The sequence below is a fragment of the Pristiophorus japonicus genome, chromosome 22 (genome assembly GCF_044704955.1).
Source record: "Pristiophorus japonicus isolate sPriJap1 chromosome 22, sPriJap1.hap1, whole genome shotgun sequence".
Classification (NCBI taxonomy): Eukaryota; Metazoa; Chordata; class Chondrichthyes; family Pristiophoridae; genus Pristiophorus; species Pristiophorus japonicus.
In genome coordinates, this window is record NC_091998.1 from 38,807,426 (window position 1) to 38,825,020 (window position 17,595).

General features: G+C 43.6%; 1 protein-coding gene across 1 annotated transcript in view; it reads right to left on the bottom strand.

Annotated features, from left to right (window-relative positions):
- The window catches only part of LOC139234618 (scavenger receptor cysteine-rich domain-containing protein DMBT1-like), a 30,099-nt gene continuing 12,504 nt past the window's right edge, over window positions 1-17,595 (bottom strand). Inside the window, exons 4-7 of the mRNA XM_070865306.1 lie at window positions 10,407-10,721; window positions 7,429-7,743; window positions 95-216; window positions 1-24 (exon numbers count right to left, since the gene is read on the bottom strand). Coding sequence (XP_070721407.1) covers window positions 1-24; window positions 95-216; window positions 7,429-7,743; window positions 10,407-10,721 — 776 coding nt within the window. The remainder of the gene's footprint in view (window positions 25-94; window positions 217-7,428; window positions 7,744-10,406; window positions 10,722-17,595) is intronic.

The following is a 17,595-nucleotide window of genomic DNA, read 5'->3' on the forward strand; positions in this document are numbered from 1 at the left end:
TCAGCTCACCCAACCAAATATGACCTGAGCCGAGTCCACAAGAAGCAGGAAGTGACACGTTCAACGCATTTCCGCAACCCAGCTGTCTACAAACCACGTCAGCGTCGGCCAGGTACCAGGAATCATCACAAACTGAGCCCCAGGTTCCATTGTAATAAACCTCCACTCGCCCAGCACAGGCGCTTCCACCGTCCGACAGTCTTAGCTGCACGTGTTCTGTTGGACAACAATACAGTAGGATTATACTTCCAATACATATTAAGGTCAAGACTCAATCCAAACATTGCTTGTTCTCCCGCTAAAAAAATCCGAATTGTTCTTCATGCCGCTCAGATAGCTAATTGAAACGAGACCCAAGAACATCTGTTTACTTTTACATACTGCACAGATACAGATAAGCGTAGAATAATAGAAATTTACGGCACAGAAGGAGGCTATTCGAAGCATCATGCCTTTGCCAGCCAACAAAGATTTATCCAGCCTAATCCTACTGTCCAGCTATTGGTCCATAGCCTTGTACGTTACAGCACATCAAGTGCATACCAAGTACTTTATGGATGTTTGGGCGATTCGGCCTCTACCACAATGTGAGTTCCAGAACTCCACCACCCTCTGGGTAAAGAACGTTCTTATCAACTTCCTTCTAATCCTTCTAACAATTATTTTCAATCTATGCCCACTGTATATTTACCTCTCAGCTAGACGAAATAGCTCCTTCAGATCCACTCTATCTAGGCCGCTCAATTTTGTACACACCTCAAACACGTATTCTCCAGCCTCCTTTGCTTCAAAAAAAAACTCCTGCTTATCCAATCATACCTCGTAGCTAAAATCCTCTAGTTCCAACAACGGCCTCGGTAATCTCCTCTGTAGCGTCTCTACTGCAAGCACAGCTTTCCGATAATTTGGTTACCAGAACTGTATACAATATTATAGCTGTGGCCTAAACAGTGTTTTCTGCAAGTCAAGCATACCTGGCGACCCTCGATGACGCCGAGGCGCATAGAAAGTGCATTGTCTGCCCTCCAGGCCACCATATCAAGTAACTGCAAAGAGACACTCGATTATTCAAACTCGAAACACCAGGGCTGGTTTGATGAGAATGACCAGGAGGTCCAAGAGCGAATAAACCACAAGCTGGGGTATCTCTGAACCTAAAGCAACAGCCCAACTCGAGACCAACAAAGCAGCGCAGACGGCTGAAGGCCAACGTCCAACAAAAAACCCACGACCGAAACAACAGATGGTGGGTGGAGAAAGCACAGGAGATTCAGCAGGTGGCCTATAGCCATGACGTGCGAGGATTCTTCACCACAGTTAAGTCCACCTATGGCCCAAGCACCCAAGGCCGCACTGCACTGCTGGCCAGAATGGGGAGACATTCATCAAGGCTACTGAAGCAGTCAACTCCCGCTGGAATGAGTACTTTGAACATCTCCTTAATCGAGACTCTGGCTTTGACATGAGTGTCCTCGACTCCATCACGCAGCATGCTACCTGCCGCCATCTCAGCAAAACCCCAGCCCTTCACGAGGTAGGAAAGGCCATCCATCAGCTCAAGAAGAACAAGGCTTCAGGAGCAGATGAAATCCCCACTGAGGATCTAAAGTATGGTGGAGAGGCACGAATGCATGACCTCATCTATCTCATCTGGAAGGAAGAGTGCATGCCTGGTGATTTCAGAGATGCTGTCATCGTGACCATCTTTAAAAAAGGGGACAATTTCGAAATTGGCAACTACAGAGGAATCACCCTGTTGGCAGACACTGGGAAAGTCATTTCTAGAATCCTACTCAACTATCTTCTCCCTGTGGCTGAAGAGATCAATCCGGAGTTACAATGCGGATCCCGTCCACGACGGGGTGCAACAGACATGATCTTCATGGTGCGGCAACTGCAAGAGAAATGCAGGGAACAGCACCAACCCTTGTACATGGCCTTCTTTGACCTCACAAAAGCCTTTGACACTGTTAACCATGAGGGATTATGAAGCATCCTCCTCTGTTTCACCTGCCCCCAACAGTTTGTATCCATATTCCGCCTGCTCCACGATGACATGCAAGCTGTGGTCTTGACCAACGGATTTACTACAGACCCAATCATGTCTGGACCGGGGTCAAGCACGGCTGCGTCATTGCGCCAACGCTCTTCTCGATCTTCTCCACACTGGAGTGGAACTAAACTGTCGAGCCAGTGGGAACATGTTCAACCATTGTCGCCTCTGGGCTAGATTCAAGACCGTCCCATCCTCTGTCATAGAACTACAGTATGTGATCGACACTTGTCGCTGCACACATTCTCAGGCTGAACTCCAAGCCATCGTCAATATCTTGTACAAAAGCATGGGTCTTAAATTAAACATCCGTAAGACAAAGGTCCTCAACCTGATCCCGCCACACAGCAATGCAGCTGTGGATCAAAATCCACGGCGCAACCTTGGACAATATGAACCACTTTCCATACTTCTGGAGCCTGCTATCAACAAGGGCAGACATCGATGACGAGGTCCAACACCGCCTCCAGTGCGCCAGCGCAGCCTTTGGTCGCCTGAGGTACAGGACCTCAAATCTGGCACCAAACTTATGGTCTACAGGGCTGCAGTGATACCCACCCTCCTATAGGGCTCAGAGACGTGGAGCTTTTACAGTACATGGACCATATACAGTAGACACCTCATGTCACTGGAGAAATGTCACCAACGCTGTCTCTGCAAGATCGTGCAAATCCCCTGGGAGGCTAGATGCACCAACTTCAGTGTTCTCGATCAGGCTAACATCCCCAACATCGAAGCACTGACCATACTCGACCAGCTCCATTGTGCCGACCACATCATTCACATGCCCGACACAAGACACCCAAAGCAGGCACTCGACTTGGAACTCCTACACAGCAAGCGATCCCCAGGTGGGCAGAGGAAACATTTCAAGGACATCCTCAAAGCCTCCTTGATAAAGTGCAATATCCCCACTGATGCCTGGGAATACCTGGCCAAAGACCACGCTAAGTGGAGGAAGAGCATCCTGGAGGACGCTGAGCACCTCAAGTCTCGTCCCCGAGAGCATGCAGAAAACAAGCACAGACAGCAGAAGGAGCATGCGGCAAACCAGACTCCCCACCCACACTATCCTTTCACGACTGTCTGTTCCACCTGTGACAATGACTGGATTTCCCATATTGGACTGTACAGTCACCTGAGAACTCACTTTTACAGTGGAAGCAAGTCTTCCTCGATTTGGAGGTACTACCTATGATGATGATAGCAACATTTTCTCCCTATCAAACTACCTTCAGGGATCTATCAAAATCCACCCAACGATCCCGCTGTTCCTCTACACTTCTCAGTATCCTAACATTTATTTTGTATTCACTTGCCTTGTTAGCCCTCTCCAAATGGCCTTAACTCACACTTCTCTGGATTGAATTCCAGTTGCCATTTTCATTCCCACCTGACCAGTCCATTGATACCTTCCCGCAGTCTACAGCTTTCTTCCTCACTATCAATCATACGGAAATGTTTTGCAAACTTCTTAATCAAGCTCCCTGTCCTGAAGAATAAATCATTGAAATATACCACAAAAAGAAATGGACCCAGTACTGAGCGCTGCCGAACCCCCCTGGAACAGCCTCCCAGTTACAAAAACACCCATCAACCATTACACTTTATTTGCTGCCAGTGACCGAAGTTTTGATCCAACTTGCCATTTTCCGTTGGATTCTATTGTCTTTTATTTTACTGACAAGCTTGCTATGTGGGACCTTGTCAAACACCTACCGGTAGCTAAAATTGATATGACTAGAACAACTGCATTACCATCATCAACTTTCCTGTTTACCTTCTCAAATAATTCAAAAAAGTTAGTCAGACACAACCGTCCCTTAAATAATCCATGTTCACTGTCCTTGATCAATCTGTGCCTTTCTTAATGACGATTAATACTGTCCTCGGAAATTTTTCCAACACTTTGCGCAGCACCGAGGTTAGCCTGATTGGCCTGAAATTACATGGTCTATTCCTTTCACCCTTTTTAAACAACGGTACAAAGTTAGCACCCCTCCAGTTCTCTGGCACCACACCTGTAGTCAGTGAGGATTGAAAAATGATGGTCAAAGACTCCGCTCTTTCCTCGCTTGCTTCTCTTAACAGCCTGGGCGATTTGTCTACTTTCAAAAATGCTAAATACACTAATAATTCTTCTCTCACTATGTTTATCTCATCTAATATTTCTCACACTTCCTGATAACTACAATGTCTCCATCGTCCCTCTCTTTTGTGAATTATGCATTCAGAACTGTTAGCCGTGTCTTCTGCCTCTACACACTATCTTCCTTTTTGATCTCTGATAGACCCTACTTTTTATTTAGTTATCCTCTTAAACTTTATATATTTATAAGACATCTCTTTGTTTTTGTTGATTTTACTTACCAATAATTTTCATGCTCTCTTTGCTTTCCTAATTTCCATTTTAATTTCACCCCTGCACTTTCTGTACTACTCCAGGCTTTCTGCAGAATTTAACTGTCGCCATCTGACAAAAGATAATTTGCGTTACCCTCCCTTGTATACCCCTTGATTTCCAGGGGCTGTAGATTTGGGGATCCCAACCTGTTTCTTTGTGGGGACATATTTGCTCTGAACCTTCACTTTCTCCTCCTTGAGTGCCTCCCTCTGCTCTGACACTGTAGTCATTTTCAATGCACTCTTATTCTCAACAAAAATATATTGCAGTGAGAAGGAAAGAACATCCGAGGCTAGCTAAGGCAGTAAAGGGTGGTATCAAATTGAAAACAATGGCATACAAAGTGGTTAATGTTAGTGGGAGGCCAGAGAATTGGGAAACTTTTAAAAACCAGCAAAGGACGTCTAAAAATAATAGAGGGAAGATAGATTATGAAAGTAAACTAGGAAGAAATATAAAAACAGATAGTAAGAGTGTAGTACAGGTATATAAAAAGGAAGAGAGTAGGTAAAGTCAACATTGGTCCCTTAGAGGAGGAGACTGGGGAATTAATAATGGGAAATAGGAAAATGGCAGTGAATTTGAACACGGATCTTCTAGCGCTATTCAAGGTAGAAGACAATAAAAACATGCCAAAAATGGAAATTGGGTAATCAAGGGGCAATAGGGTGTGAGGAACTTAAAACAATCACGATCACTAAAGGAAAATAATTCGATAAAATAAAGGAACTAAAGTTGGACAAGGACCTGATGGCTTGCATCCTAGAGTCTTAAAAGAAGGAGCTGTTGAGATAGTGGATGCATTGGTTGCAATATAAAGCAAAATTGCCTGGATTCTGGTGAGGTCCCAGCGGATTGAAAAACCACAAATGTAACGCCCTTATTTAAAAATGGCGTTTTTTTAAACAGGGAACTTGCGTATGTATTGGCACATGTGGCACAGCCTGGTCTCCAGTCGTCTTGGATCCACTTGCCACTGGAAAAAGACTTTACTCTGTCAAGCCCCTGTGGTGGCTGGTGTGCAACCGCCACCCCACATTAAAATAATTCACGCACAGGCATTTTCCACTGTTTAAACTGAGTTTATCAGTCATCTGAGTACTCATTTTTAGTGTGAAACCAGATCATGCTCGAACCCGAGAGACTGCCTATAACGATGATAGACCAGTTAGCCCAACATCTGTCGTTGGGAAAATGCTGGCATCCGTTATTAAATTTGCAGTAGGAGGACATTTCGAAAAACATAATACAGTCAAGCAAGGTAAGCATGGTATTATGAAAGGGCATGCATGTTTACCCAATCTGTTGGAGTTCTTTGAGGATGTAACACGCAGAATGGATAAGGAGAAACCACTGGATGTTATGTGTTTGGAATTCCAGAAGACATTTGATAAGGGGCCACGTAAAAGGTTACTGCACAAGATAAAAATTCATGAGGTTGGGGGTAATATATTAGCATGGACAGAGGATTGGCTAACTAACAGAGAACAGAGAGTCGGGATAAATGGTTCATTCTCTGGTTGGCAACCAGTAACTAGTCGAGTGCCGCAGGGATCAGTGCTGGGACCCCAACTATTTACAATCTATATTAACGACTTGGAAGAACGGACTGAGTGTAACAGAGCCAAGTTTGCTGACGATACAAATATGGGAGGAAAAGCAATGCTTGAGGAGGATACAAACCATCTGCAAAGGATATAGACAGGGTAAGTGAGGGGGCAAAAATTTGGGAGATGGAGAATAACTTGGGAAAGTGTGACGTTATCCACTTTGGCAGTAAAACTAATAAAGCAAATTATTATATAATTGGAGAGATACTCCAAAATGCTGCAGTACAGAGGGACCTGGAGGTCCTTCAGCATGAAACACAAATAGTAAGTAGGCATGGAAAGCAAGTAATCAGGAAGGCAAATGGAATATTGGCTTTATTGCAAAGGAGATTGCCTATAAAAGCAGTGAAGTACTGCTACAAATATACTGGGTATTGGTGAGGCCACACCTGGAGTACTGCGTACAGTTTGGGTCTCCGCGGCAGTTCAGAAAAGGTTCACTAGGTTGATTCCTGAGATGAAGGGGTTGACTTATGAAGAAAGGTTGAGTAGGTTGGGCCGATACTCATTGGAGTTCAGAAGAATGAGAAGTGATCTTATTGAAATATGGACGATAATGAGGGGGCTCGAAATGGTAGATGCAAAGAGGATGTTTTTCCTCTTGAGGGAGTATAGAATTAGGGGGTATAGTTTCAGAATTAGGAATCGCACATGTAGAACTGGGGAGAGAAGGAATTTCTTCTCTCAGAGGCTTGTAAATCTGTGAAATTTTCTGCCCCAGAGAGGTGTGGAGGCTGGGTCTTTGAATATATTTAAGGTTGAGATAGACAATCTTTGAGCGATAAGGGAGTGAAGGGTAATGGGGAGGGGCCAGGGAAGTGGAGTTGAGGCCAAAGATCAGATCAGCCATGATCTTGTTGAACGGTGTAGTTGGTTCGAGGGGCCAAATGACCTACTCCTGCTCCTATTTATTATGGTAAAACTTGGCATTTCCAAATCGAGAGCTTTTACTCTTGGTCTATCTTTGTCCTTTTCCATATCTATGCCAAATCTAACTAAATTATGATCACTACCACCAAAACACTCTCCCACTGATACCCCCTCTCTGTGCCCAACTTTTTGCCGTGAAACTAACTTCACTCTTGTTGGCCTTGCTACGTACTGGCGAAAGAAATGTTCTTCTGGTTACGGAACTTACATCAGTATCACCTCCGAAGAGCTAAATCTCATACAACCCGCAAATTGAAACTCAACTAGCATAATCTCGAGCATCTGACTACATTTATTGCATCATGGAACTCACACAAGTAGAACTCAGAACATCCTTCTGCACTAAAAATCAGCTTAATACACAGGGTAACAACAGAATAAAAGCACCATACAGTACTATATAATTCTGTAAAAGTGAATCATTTTTTCACCTGAACACAGAACCCCTACGCCGACGCTGTCAGTGAGAAACGCATTCAATGTGAATGAGCTGCAGTTCCTGAGCTGCGACTCGTTTCCTTCACACTGGACATCATTCACCCACACGAGCCCTTCACTCTCTCTGTACTTTGAAGAATTATAAGCGGCTATCGCAGAGCCGCAGCCCAGCTGCCTGCAGACCACGTTGGCATCATTTATGTCCCATAGATTGTCCTGCACACTCCCCCAGCGGCCGTTGTAGTAAATCTCCACTCGCCCGTCACAGCGGCTTCCCCCCTTGGACAATCTCGGCGGCCAACCTTCATCTACAAAAAGAAACACATTGAGACAATGGGTAAACTGAACCCAAAGTATCCCATAGGTTACTACATCCCACCGGAAAACTATTATTCATTTTAATGATTAAAGTTCCTGAAATAAATACCCTCGAGGCCTAAGGACACATCCTCTAATCCATGACCGTGTCTCATTGAATAGATTATAGAGAGATCCCGAGCTGTGTCCAGGGGCTAATCTGAAAAAGGGGAAACTAGGGGAGCGGAGCAGGCCCGCTACTGATAAAAATTCGGAAATGATAAATACACTTTAGCAAGAATGTGCGGTGCCCAGAATTTAACACAATACTCCAAGCTGAGGCCAAACCATTGTTTTATCAAGGTTTAGCATAACTTCCTTACTTTTGTACACTATTCCCTTAATATTACAGCTAATGGTCTCAAATGCTTTATTAACGACGAATTCTGGATAATGCTCTGTATTAACGCGGACAGATTTAAACACCGTGACATGGGACATTCGTTTCATAGATTCAGAGAATGATTAGCACAAACGGCAACCATCTGGCCCAGCTTGCCGGTGCCGGCTCTTTGGTAGAGCTATGTAATTAATCCCACTCACCTTCTCTTTCCACATAGAAATCTACATGGTTTACCTGCAAGTATTGATCCAATTCTCAGTTGAATGTTGCTAATTAATCTTCTTCCATCACCCTTTCAGGCAGTGCATTCCGATCACAATAAATAGCTGCGTAATAAAATGATTCCACCTGTTGTTTCTGTTTCTTTTTTCGTCAATTTACATCGGATTCCTCTGGTTACTGACCCTTCTGTCACTGGAACCAGTTACTCTTCATTTACTCTATTAAAACCATTCATAATCTTGATCATCTCTATCAAATGTCCTCTTAACCTTTTCTGCTCAAAGGAGAACAAACCCAATCTTACCAGTCTCTCCACATTCCCTCATTTATGGTGCCATTCCAAAGAAGTCTCTTCTGCACTCTCTCCAAAACCTTGACATCCTACCTAAATTGCCCAGAATTGAACCGAATACTCCAGCTGAAGCCTAGTCGGTGTGTTATAAACCTTTAGCCTAAATTCTTACTTTTATACTCTATTTCGTTCTTATAAAACCTATAATCCCATATGCTTTTTAACAGCCTTCTCAACTTATCCTGTCACCTTCAAAGTTTTTTGTACGTTTGCCCTTAGTTCCCTCTGTTCCTGTACTACTTTTAAAATTGCAGCAATTAATTCATATTGTCTCTGCTCATTCGTCCTACCAAAATGTAACACTTCACACTTATCTGCGTTAAATTTAATGCATAGAACATAGAACATAAAAGTTAGGTGCAGGAGTAGGCCATTCGTCCCTTGCAGCCTGCACCGCCATTCAATAAGATCATGGTTGAGTATTCAACCTCAATACCCCTTTCCTGCTTTCTCTCCATACCACTTGATCCCTTTGGCCGTAAAGGCCATATCTAACTCCCTTTTGAATATAGCTAACGAACTGGCCTCAACAACTTTCTGTGGTAGAGAATTCCACAGGATAAGCACTCGCTGAGTGAAGAAGTTTCTCCTCATCTCGGTCCTAAATGGCTTACCCCTTATTCTTAGACTGTGACCACTGGTTCTGAACTCCCCAGTAACGGGAACATTCTTCCTGCCTCTAACCTGTCCAATCCTGTCAGATTTTATATGTTTCTATGAGATCCCCTCTCATTCTTCTAAACTCCAGTGGATACAAGCCCAATTGATCTAATCTCTGCTCATATGTCAGTGCTGCCATCCCGGGAATCAATCTTCGCTGTACTCCCTCAACTCCCTCAGATTAGGAGACCAAAACTGAACACAATATTCCAGGTGAGGCCTCACCAATGCTCTGTAGAACTGCAGTAAGAGCTCCCTGCTCCTATACTCAAATCCTCTAGCTATGAAGGCCAACATGCCATTTGCCTTCTTCACTGCCTGCTGTACCTGAATGCCAAACTTCAATGACTGATGTACCATGATACCCAGGTCTCGTTGCATCTCCGCGTTTTCTAATCTGTTATCATTCAGATAATATTCTGCATTCTTATTTATGCCATCAAAGTGGATAATCTTACATTTATCCAAATTATACTGCATCTGCCATGCACTTGCCCACTCGCCTAACCTGTCCAATTCACCCTGCAGCCTCTTAGCATACTCCTCACAGCTCACACTGCCACCCCGCTTAGAGTCATCTGCAAACTTGGAGATATTACATTCAATTCTCTCATCTAAATCACTGAACCCTGCGGCACCCCATGCGTGGCCTGTCTTTCCATTTCGGTGGTCGGTTGATGTCCACATGAATTTTTTCCGACATTTCCAAGTTTCAGTTCATCCACAAACTTTGAAATGATTTCCTGTATACCCAAACCTAGGTCATTCATGAATATCAGAAGAGCAGGTATCCTATTACTGACCCCTGGGGAACATTACTGTATACTTCCATCCATTTGGAAAAAGCAACCGTTCATCACTACATCCTTTCTATCCCTTAGCCAATTTTGCATCCAGGCCAAAACTTCCCCTTTTAATCCCATGGGCTTTAATTTTGCTAACAATTCGAATCGGTGGTACTTTGTCTTTTGAAAGCCCATATAAATAACAGGAGCCGCACTTCCCACATCATAGTTCAATGGACTGAGAGAAATCACCCGAGCAGATGACACTGGCGTCATTTCCATGTGAGCAGATAAACTGGTCCCAGGATGAAACCGGACAATCCCACAATTGGGTTTCGTTCCCCCGGCACCTGTAGTTCTCCTTCCACACTGGGCCGGTTCCCTCCCCAAAGTGAGCTGCTCCCGGGGTTGCGATTGCTGCCCCGCACTGAAGGTGTTCGCAGACCACGCTGGCGTCCTCTAAACCAAAGTAAGCATCACAAACTGTTCCCCACTGCACTCCGTGTAGCACTTCCACCCGTCCGGAGCATCTGTTCCCTCCACCAACCAATCTTGGTACACGGTTCCCTGGTTTGGAAACAAATACAGATTGTAAATAGCTTGTAAATCTCCCTAAGTTTGCATAAAGGGCAGCATAGAAAACAGCGGGAAAAATAAGCATGTTTTCTACGACGATCATATATCCGTATTTTATATAAATTATCTCTTCAAAACAATTACAGTTAGTAAAGGATCCCATTAAAATGTCGGATAACTCAAAGCTGACAGTTCCTCCTAAAAAAGCTGATGGAATAAAGATATTTTACTTATGTATTTTTAATATTTTTACCTAGACTGACCCCACTTTCTGATGCACTCTTTTGTTTACACACTATCGTGCATTATTGCCATCTTCTTTCTGTTTCACTTTTTAAATTTCTGCTCACCTGAATCATCCCCTCCATTCCCCACTATTTAGTTTAAAGCCCGACCTACAGCCGCAGTTCTTCGATTCGCCAGAACATTGCTCCCAGCATGATTCAATTGAAGCCCATCCAAACGGATTCCAATACCGATGCCAGTGCCCCATGAATGACGGACAAGTCCCTGGACCTGATGGCTTACATCCTACGGCCATAAGAGAAATGGCTGCAGAGATAGTGGATGCATTGGTTGTAATCTACCAAAATTCCTTGGATTCTGGGGCGGTCCCAGCGGATTGGAAAACCGCAAATTTAAAACAGGAGGCAGACAAATAGCAGGAAACTATAGACCAGTTCGCCTAACATCCGTCGTTGGGAAAATGCTGAGGTCCTTTATTAAGGAAGCAGTAACAGTTGGAAAAGCATGATTCAGTCAACCAGAGTCAGCATGTAGTTATGAAAGGGAAATCATGTTTGACACATTTACAAGATTTCCTTGAGGATATAACAAGGAGGGTGGACAAGGGTTAACCAGTGGATGTGATGTATTTGGATTTGCAGAAGGGATTTGATAAGGTGCCACATAAGAGCTTACTGCACAAGATAAAAGCTCATGGGGTTGGGGGTAATATATTAGCATGGATAGAGGCTTGGAAAACTAACAGAAAACAGAGAGTCGGGATAAATGAGTCATTTTCCAGTTGGCAAACAATGACTATTGGGATGCCGCAGGAATCGGTGCTGGGTCCACAACTATTTACAATCTATATTAATGACTTGGATGAAGGGTCCGAGTGTAATGTAGCCACGTTTGCTGATGATACAAAGATGGGTGGGAAAGCAAATTGTGAGGAGGACTCAAAGAATCTGAAAAAGGATATAGACAGGCAAAGTGAGTCGGCAAAAGTTTGGCAGATGGAGCAAAATGTGGGAAAATGTGAGGTTATCCATTTTGGCAGAAATAATAGAACATCAAATTATAGTTTAAATGGAGAAACATTGCAAAGTGCTATAGTACAGAGAGACCTGGGAGTCTTTGTGCACGTAACACAAAACATTAGTATGCAGGTACAGCAAATAATCTGGAAGGCAAATGGAATGTTGAATTGCATTGCAAGGGGGATAGAGTATACAAGCAGAGACTGTACAGTGTATTGGTGAGGCCACACCTGGAGTACTGCCTTCAGTTTTGCTCCCCGTATTTAAAGAAGGATATACTTGCAGTGGAAGCTGTTCAGAGAAGGTTCAATAGATTGATTCAGGACATGAGGGGCTTGACTTATGAGGATAGGTTGAGTAGCTTGGGCCTATACACATTGGAGTTCAGAAGAATGAGAGGTGATCTTATTGAAATTATAAGATAATGAAGGGACTCGACAAGGTGGATGCAGAGAGGATATTTCCACATATAGGTGAAACTAAAACTAGGGGTCATAGTCTTAGAATAAAGGGGTCGCCCATTGAAAACTGAGATGAGGATTAATTTATACTCTCAGGGGATTGTAAATCCATGCAATTCTCTGGCCCAGAGAGCTGCGGAGGCTTGAATATATTGAAGGCTGAGATAGATTTTTGAGCGATAAGGGAATAAAGGTTTTCGGGGAGCGGGCAGGGAAGTGGAATTGATTCCATGATCAGATCAGCCATGATCTTACTGAATTGCGGAGCAGGCTCGAGGGGCCAAATGACCTACTCCCGCTCCTATTTCTTATGTTCTTATGTTATTATCAATCAAATTCCATTTCAACCACATCAATTTGTGAGACATGGGTTCATCTCTCTGATCTTATGTCCAGTATGAAAATGTGCTCATGTTTCAGGTAGTAATCCAGTTCCTCTCCAGCCTAGAGGAGATGACCTTAACTCTAGCACAGGCATGCAACACGGCCTTTAGGAGGCACGGACTCATTTGCAGAGAACAGTATTTATCCCCATAACTATACTGTCCCCTACCACTCCCACATTTATTTTTACTCCCCCAACTTGAAAGCTCCCCTGTACAACGGTGCTCTTGTTCGCTTACTCATCCACCTTGTCCTTGACCACATGGGGAGGAAAAACCTCGGACAGGTTGGACAAGTGCAAGGGCTGAGGCTCCTCCAATGCTGCATTCTGCATCTCCATACCAGCCTCACTCGTAGTCACACCCTCCTGTAGCTGACCACAGATCAAATTTTAATTATGTAACTTCAGGGTTGTGACTGCCTGCTGGAATGCAGTGTCCAGATATCTCCACCCCTCCCTGATGTATCGCAGTGCTTGATGCTCGCAATCCAGCTGAGCAACTCTGAGCTGAATTCCTTCAATAGCTCAGTCCCCGTTACAAGGCCCACTATTCACTGCAACTGCTTGTACAGATATGACTCCAGGTGTGTCTCTATACCTCTCTTCCAGGGCATAATGCCGCCCTCTACCTGGGCACCGGCGTTATACACAGTGTAGAAGGCGGGACTGTTCGGTTTAATGCTCACATCCTGATTTTTACGTGAATGTTTTGATTGCTTTGTTGAGCAGTTGATCTGCCGACTGATAGTTGTTTTTCGTTGATGGGGCATGTTACGTATCAAGGTCATAAAACAATCTCAATCAAGGAAGGATAGGTAAAATAATTTCCAAGTGTTGAAAAAATAGGAACAGTGGCGTTCCGAAGAGATTTAGGGGTCCATGCACACAGATCATTAAATGTAGTGATCAGGTACAAAAACAAAGCATTCTAGTGGAATGATAGCCTTTTTATCTATCGGGGTAGAATATAAAGAAGAGAAGGGTTTACCACAGCTGTACAAAACCCTGGTTAGACTACATCTGGAGTAAGGTGTACAGTTCTGGCACCACAGCTTACAAAACAGACCTAGAAAGGAGTGCAGCGCAGATTCAAAATAAAATTACTAGTTGTCCAATGGTTAAATTATGAGGATAGCTTAGATCTACTCGACTAGTATTGTCGAGAGTAAGTATGGTTAAGATTGATTTGCTTGAGATTTTTAGGATGGTGTCACAAAATGCAATCGATGCTAACTGAATTATTGATTTTATATCTGAGATCGATAGATTTATGGCAGCCAAAGCTATTAGGGCTATGGAGCCAATGTAGTTAAAGGAAGTTCGGATACAGATCAGCAATGATCTCAGTGACTGGCCGAAAATGCATGAGAGATGGAAAAGACTAATGGGGCTGAACTACCTATGACTTTCCGTGTTCCAGGTCTGCTCCGATCCGCACCCTGCAACTCCCCTCCACTCTGCTCCAACTCTTCCATCTCCCTCCCCCAGTGTGATGTTATCCTCCAAGCCATCCAGTTTAGAATGGGCACCTCACTAAATTTCTTATCTTGCCCCACTTGTTACCCATTCTTTGATCTGCCTTAAATTCCCGAGTTTTAATTTCAATTACAATTACACGTCTTGAAAATGATCCTGTGAAACATCTCATTGAATTTAGAGTTTCTATAAGATAAAGAGACCAGACCAGTTTGTATTTTGGCTACTTAGCACGGGATAACCTCCCGGCATAATTTATGATTTCTCTCACTAAAAGACCTGAACACGTCGTAACAGAACGGGATCAACCTATAACTACTTATCGCTCAAAAAATGTTTGACGTATTACAGTGAAATCCCATAACCAGTTCCTTATTTAATCACACCCTTCCGCAAGGGGCCTCACTGGACAATGACTAAAATGACAATGATCGATGAGGTTCACGGGCCGGGACTGCAGATTCCCAGCTGTGTTCTCTCTCTTCCTCCCACTTTGCCCCTGTATAACGTGGACACTGAGTGACGATTTGAAGGGAATCACAGTAAATCCAATCTTTTCTAACCGACGTCCTCAACGAATGACCAGTAAACTTGCAGCACATGGCCAGAATTTCCCAGAATGATTTCGGCCACCACAGAACCAGACCTAGTTCATCCCTCAGTGATGAGGTTCAATAATCGCGAACAACCCTTGCACTGCCGGATCCAGATCGCTGCCTTTGATTAATGGCTACCACCTAATTTCAAGGATAGTTCCCCTAATAACAGCTGCTGTCCAAGAATATCCCCTCTTTCTTTCGTAATGAGCCACGGTCTTCGACCTGAAACGTTCACTCTGTTTGTCTCTCCGCCGATGCTCCCTGACCAGCTGAGTGTTTCCAGAATTTTCGGGTTTTATTTCAGATTTCGAACATCCGCAGTATTTTTGGTTACTTTTATAGCAGGATTCCTGGACTCTGGTGTAAACGTTGTTTCTCCCGTGAGGGCTTATGGAGTTAGAGTACAAGTAGCAGAGTGGATATAAGAACAAACTATTGCTTATTCGGAAATATTATGAAAGATTGAACAATCTGGGGCTCCTTGCTATAGAAAATGCTAAGTGGTGACCTGATAGAGATCTTTAAGATTTTCAACTGGTTTGAAAGGGCACAGTGTGGGGGAGATCAAAACTTGAAGCCATAAATATATTAAGAAGAAAGTCCAAATATGGATTTCAGGAAAAAACTTCTTTATCCAGAATGTGGAACTCGCTACTACAAGGAGTAGTTGAGAATAATATAATAGCTGCAGTTAAGGGGGCATTAATTGAGCAAATGAAGGAGAAAGGAATAGAAGTTTATGCTTATAGAGTTAGATGAGGAGGAATGGGAGAAGCACAAACACAGGCATGGACCATTTCGGCTGAATTACCTGTTTCTGTACTGTATATTGTATGAATTTCCGTGTAATATTTACAATAATTATAGAGCTGTGGTCGTCGCTAACAAGGCAGTATTTATTGCCTATACCTAGTTGCCTTGAAAAGGTGGTGATGGGTTTTCCTCTTGAACAGCTGCAGAACTTGTCATGAAGGAGCTCGCACAATGCTATTAGATGGGGAGTTCCAGGAATTTGACCCAACGATGATGAAGAATTTGCGATGTATATATATATGTTTAAGTTAGGATGCTGTGTGACTTGGAGAGGAATATGGTGGTGTTGGTGATCCCTTGCATTGACTGTCCTTATCTTTCTTGATGGTGGATGTCGCAAGTTTGAGAGATGCTGCAAAAGAAGGCTTGGCGTGTTGGTTCAGAGCATCCTGCAGATAGTAGGCACTGCAGCCATTGTACATCGATGGTGCAGGGAGCAGATGTTAAAGGTGGTGGATGCACTGCCGTTCCAGAAGATTACTTTGTCCTTGATGATATCGAGCTTCTCAATATTTATCAAAACTTGAAAAGAATAGGAGTGTGCAGTCACCTCTCGGATTCTACTGTGCAGTTACCTCCCGTGCTACCCACCATGACCGTGAACCCATTAATCAGGTTCCCCCGAAGCCAAGAAACTTACATCCCCAATCTCAGCTTCACAGTCTGTGTAAAATATCAGATCTCACATCAAGCGATTCGTTCAGGCGCAGAGCCAGGCTCACTGCGTATGCCCGGTAGCATCTGTCGGGTGGAGAATGGAGAGTTGGATTGAGATGGTAAGATTTCCAGCTCATTCACTGCGGCTTTGGGTCAAATCTCAATGTGAACTTGTTCTGTCTGCTTTGCAAATATTCCGAGTGCCAAGTATTTACTGCTCCCGGTGAGGGTGTTTAATCAATAAAATAATAGTGATATTATTACAACACAATCAGTGATCCTGCTTTAAAAAAAGTAACATTAGTAAAAGCGGGAGAATATTTGAATTATCATCTCAGTTTCCGGTATGGACTGTTGTGGACTTTATTCCCGAAGATAAGTGGTTCGCACTTGAGTGAGAGCTCCATTTCCCTCTTGGAGCGCTAAAATTGAATTTTGCAGGAGACGAGAATGATTAGCAACTGGTGCTAATTCTACAACTTTTAAAGTTTCAGTGCCCCAAACCGGGCAATACTAAATGTCTCCCCACCGTGTTCAGGAATGACAGGAAAGGAAAGAAAGGTGGTGTGGCAGTATTGATTAAGGATACTACTACAGTGGGGAGAGAGAGAGGATGGCCTGGAGGGGGTCAAGAACAGGATCCATTTGGTTAGAGTTAAGAAACAATAGAGGTGGCGTTATACTAATGGTGTATTCCGTAGGCTAGCTATGAGTGGGTCGGATATAGAGGAGCAAATTTGGAGGAAAATTAGAGATGGTTGTAAGAACTACAGAGTAGTGATAATGGGAGGTTTCAATTAACATAGTAAACGTGTAAAGGGCAGAGAGGGGGAAGAATTTCTGAAGTGTGTTCAGGAGCACTATATTAATCAATACGTTTCAGGCCCACTGATGAAAGAGGCTTTGCTGGATCTGGCTCTGCGAAGTGAGGTGAATCAAGTTTCAGTAGAAGAACAGATAGGGAGCAGTGATCATAGTATTATAAGTTTTCGTTTAGCTGCGGAAAAGGAAAAAGAGAAACCTAGACTCAAAATATTTAAATGAAGGAGGACAAATTTCAATCGGTTGTGAATGGAGCTGGCCTGGGTAAATTGGAATACGAAATATGAGCAGGAGTATGCCATTTGGCTCCTCGAGCCACCTCCGCCATTGAATATGATCATGGCTGATCGGAGCTTGGGCTCAACTGCACTTCCCTACCCGCTCCCT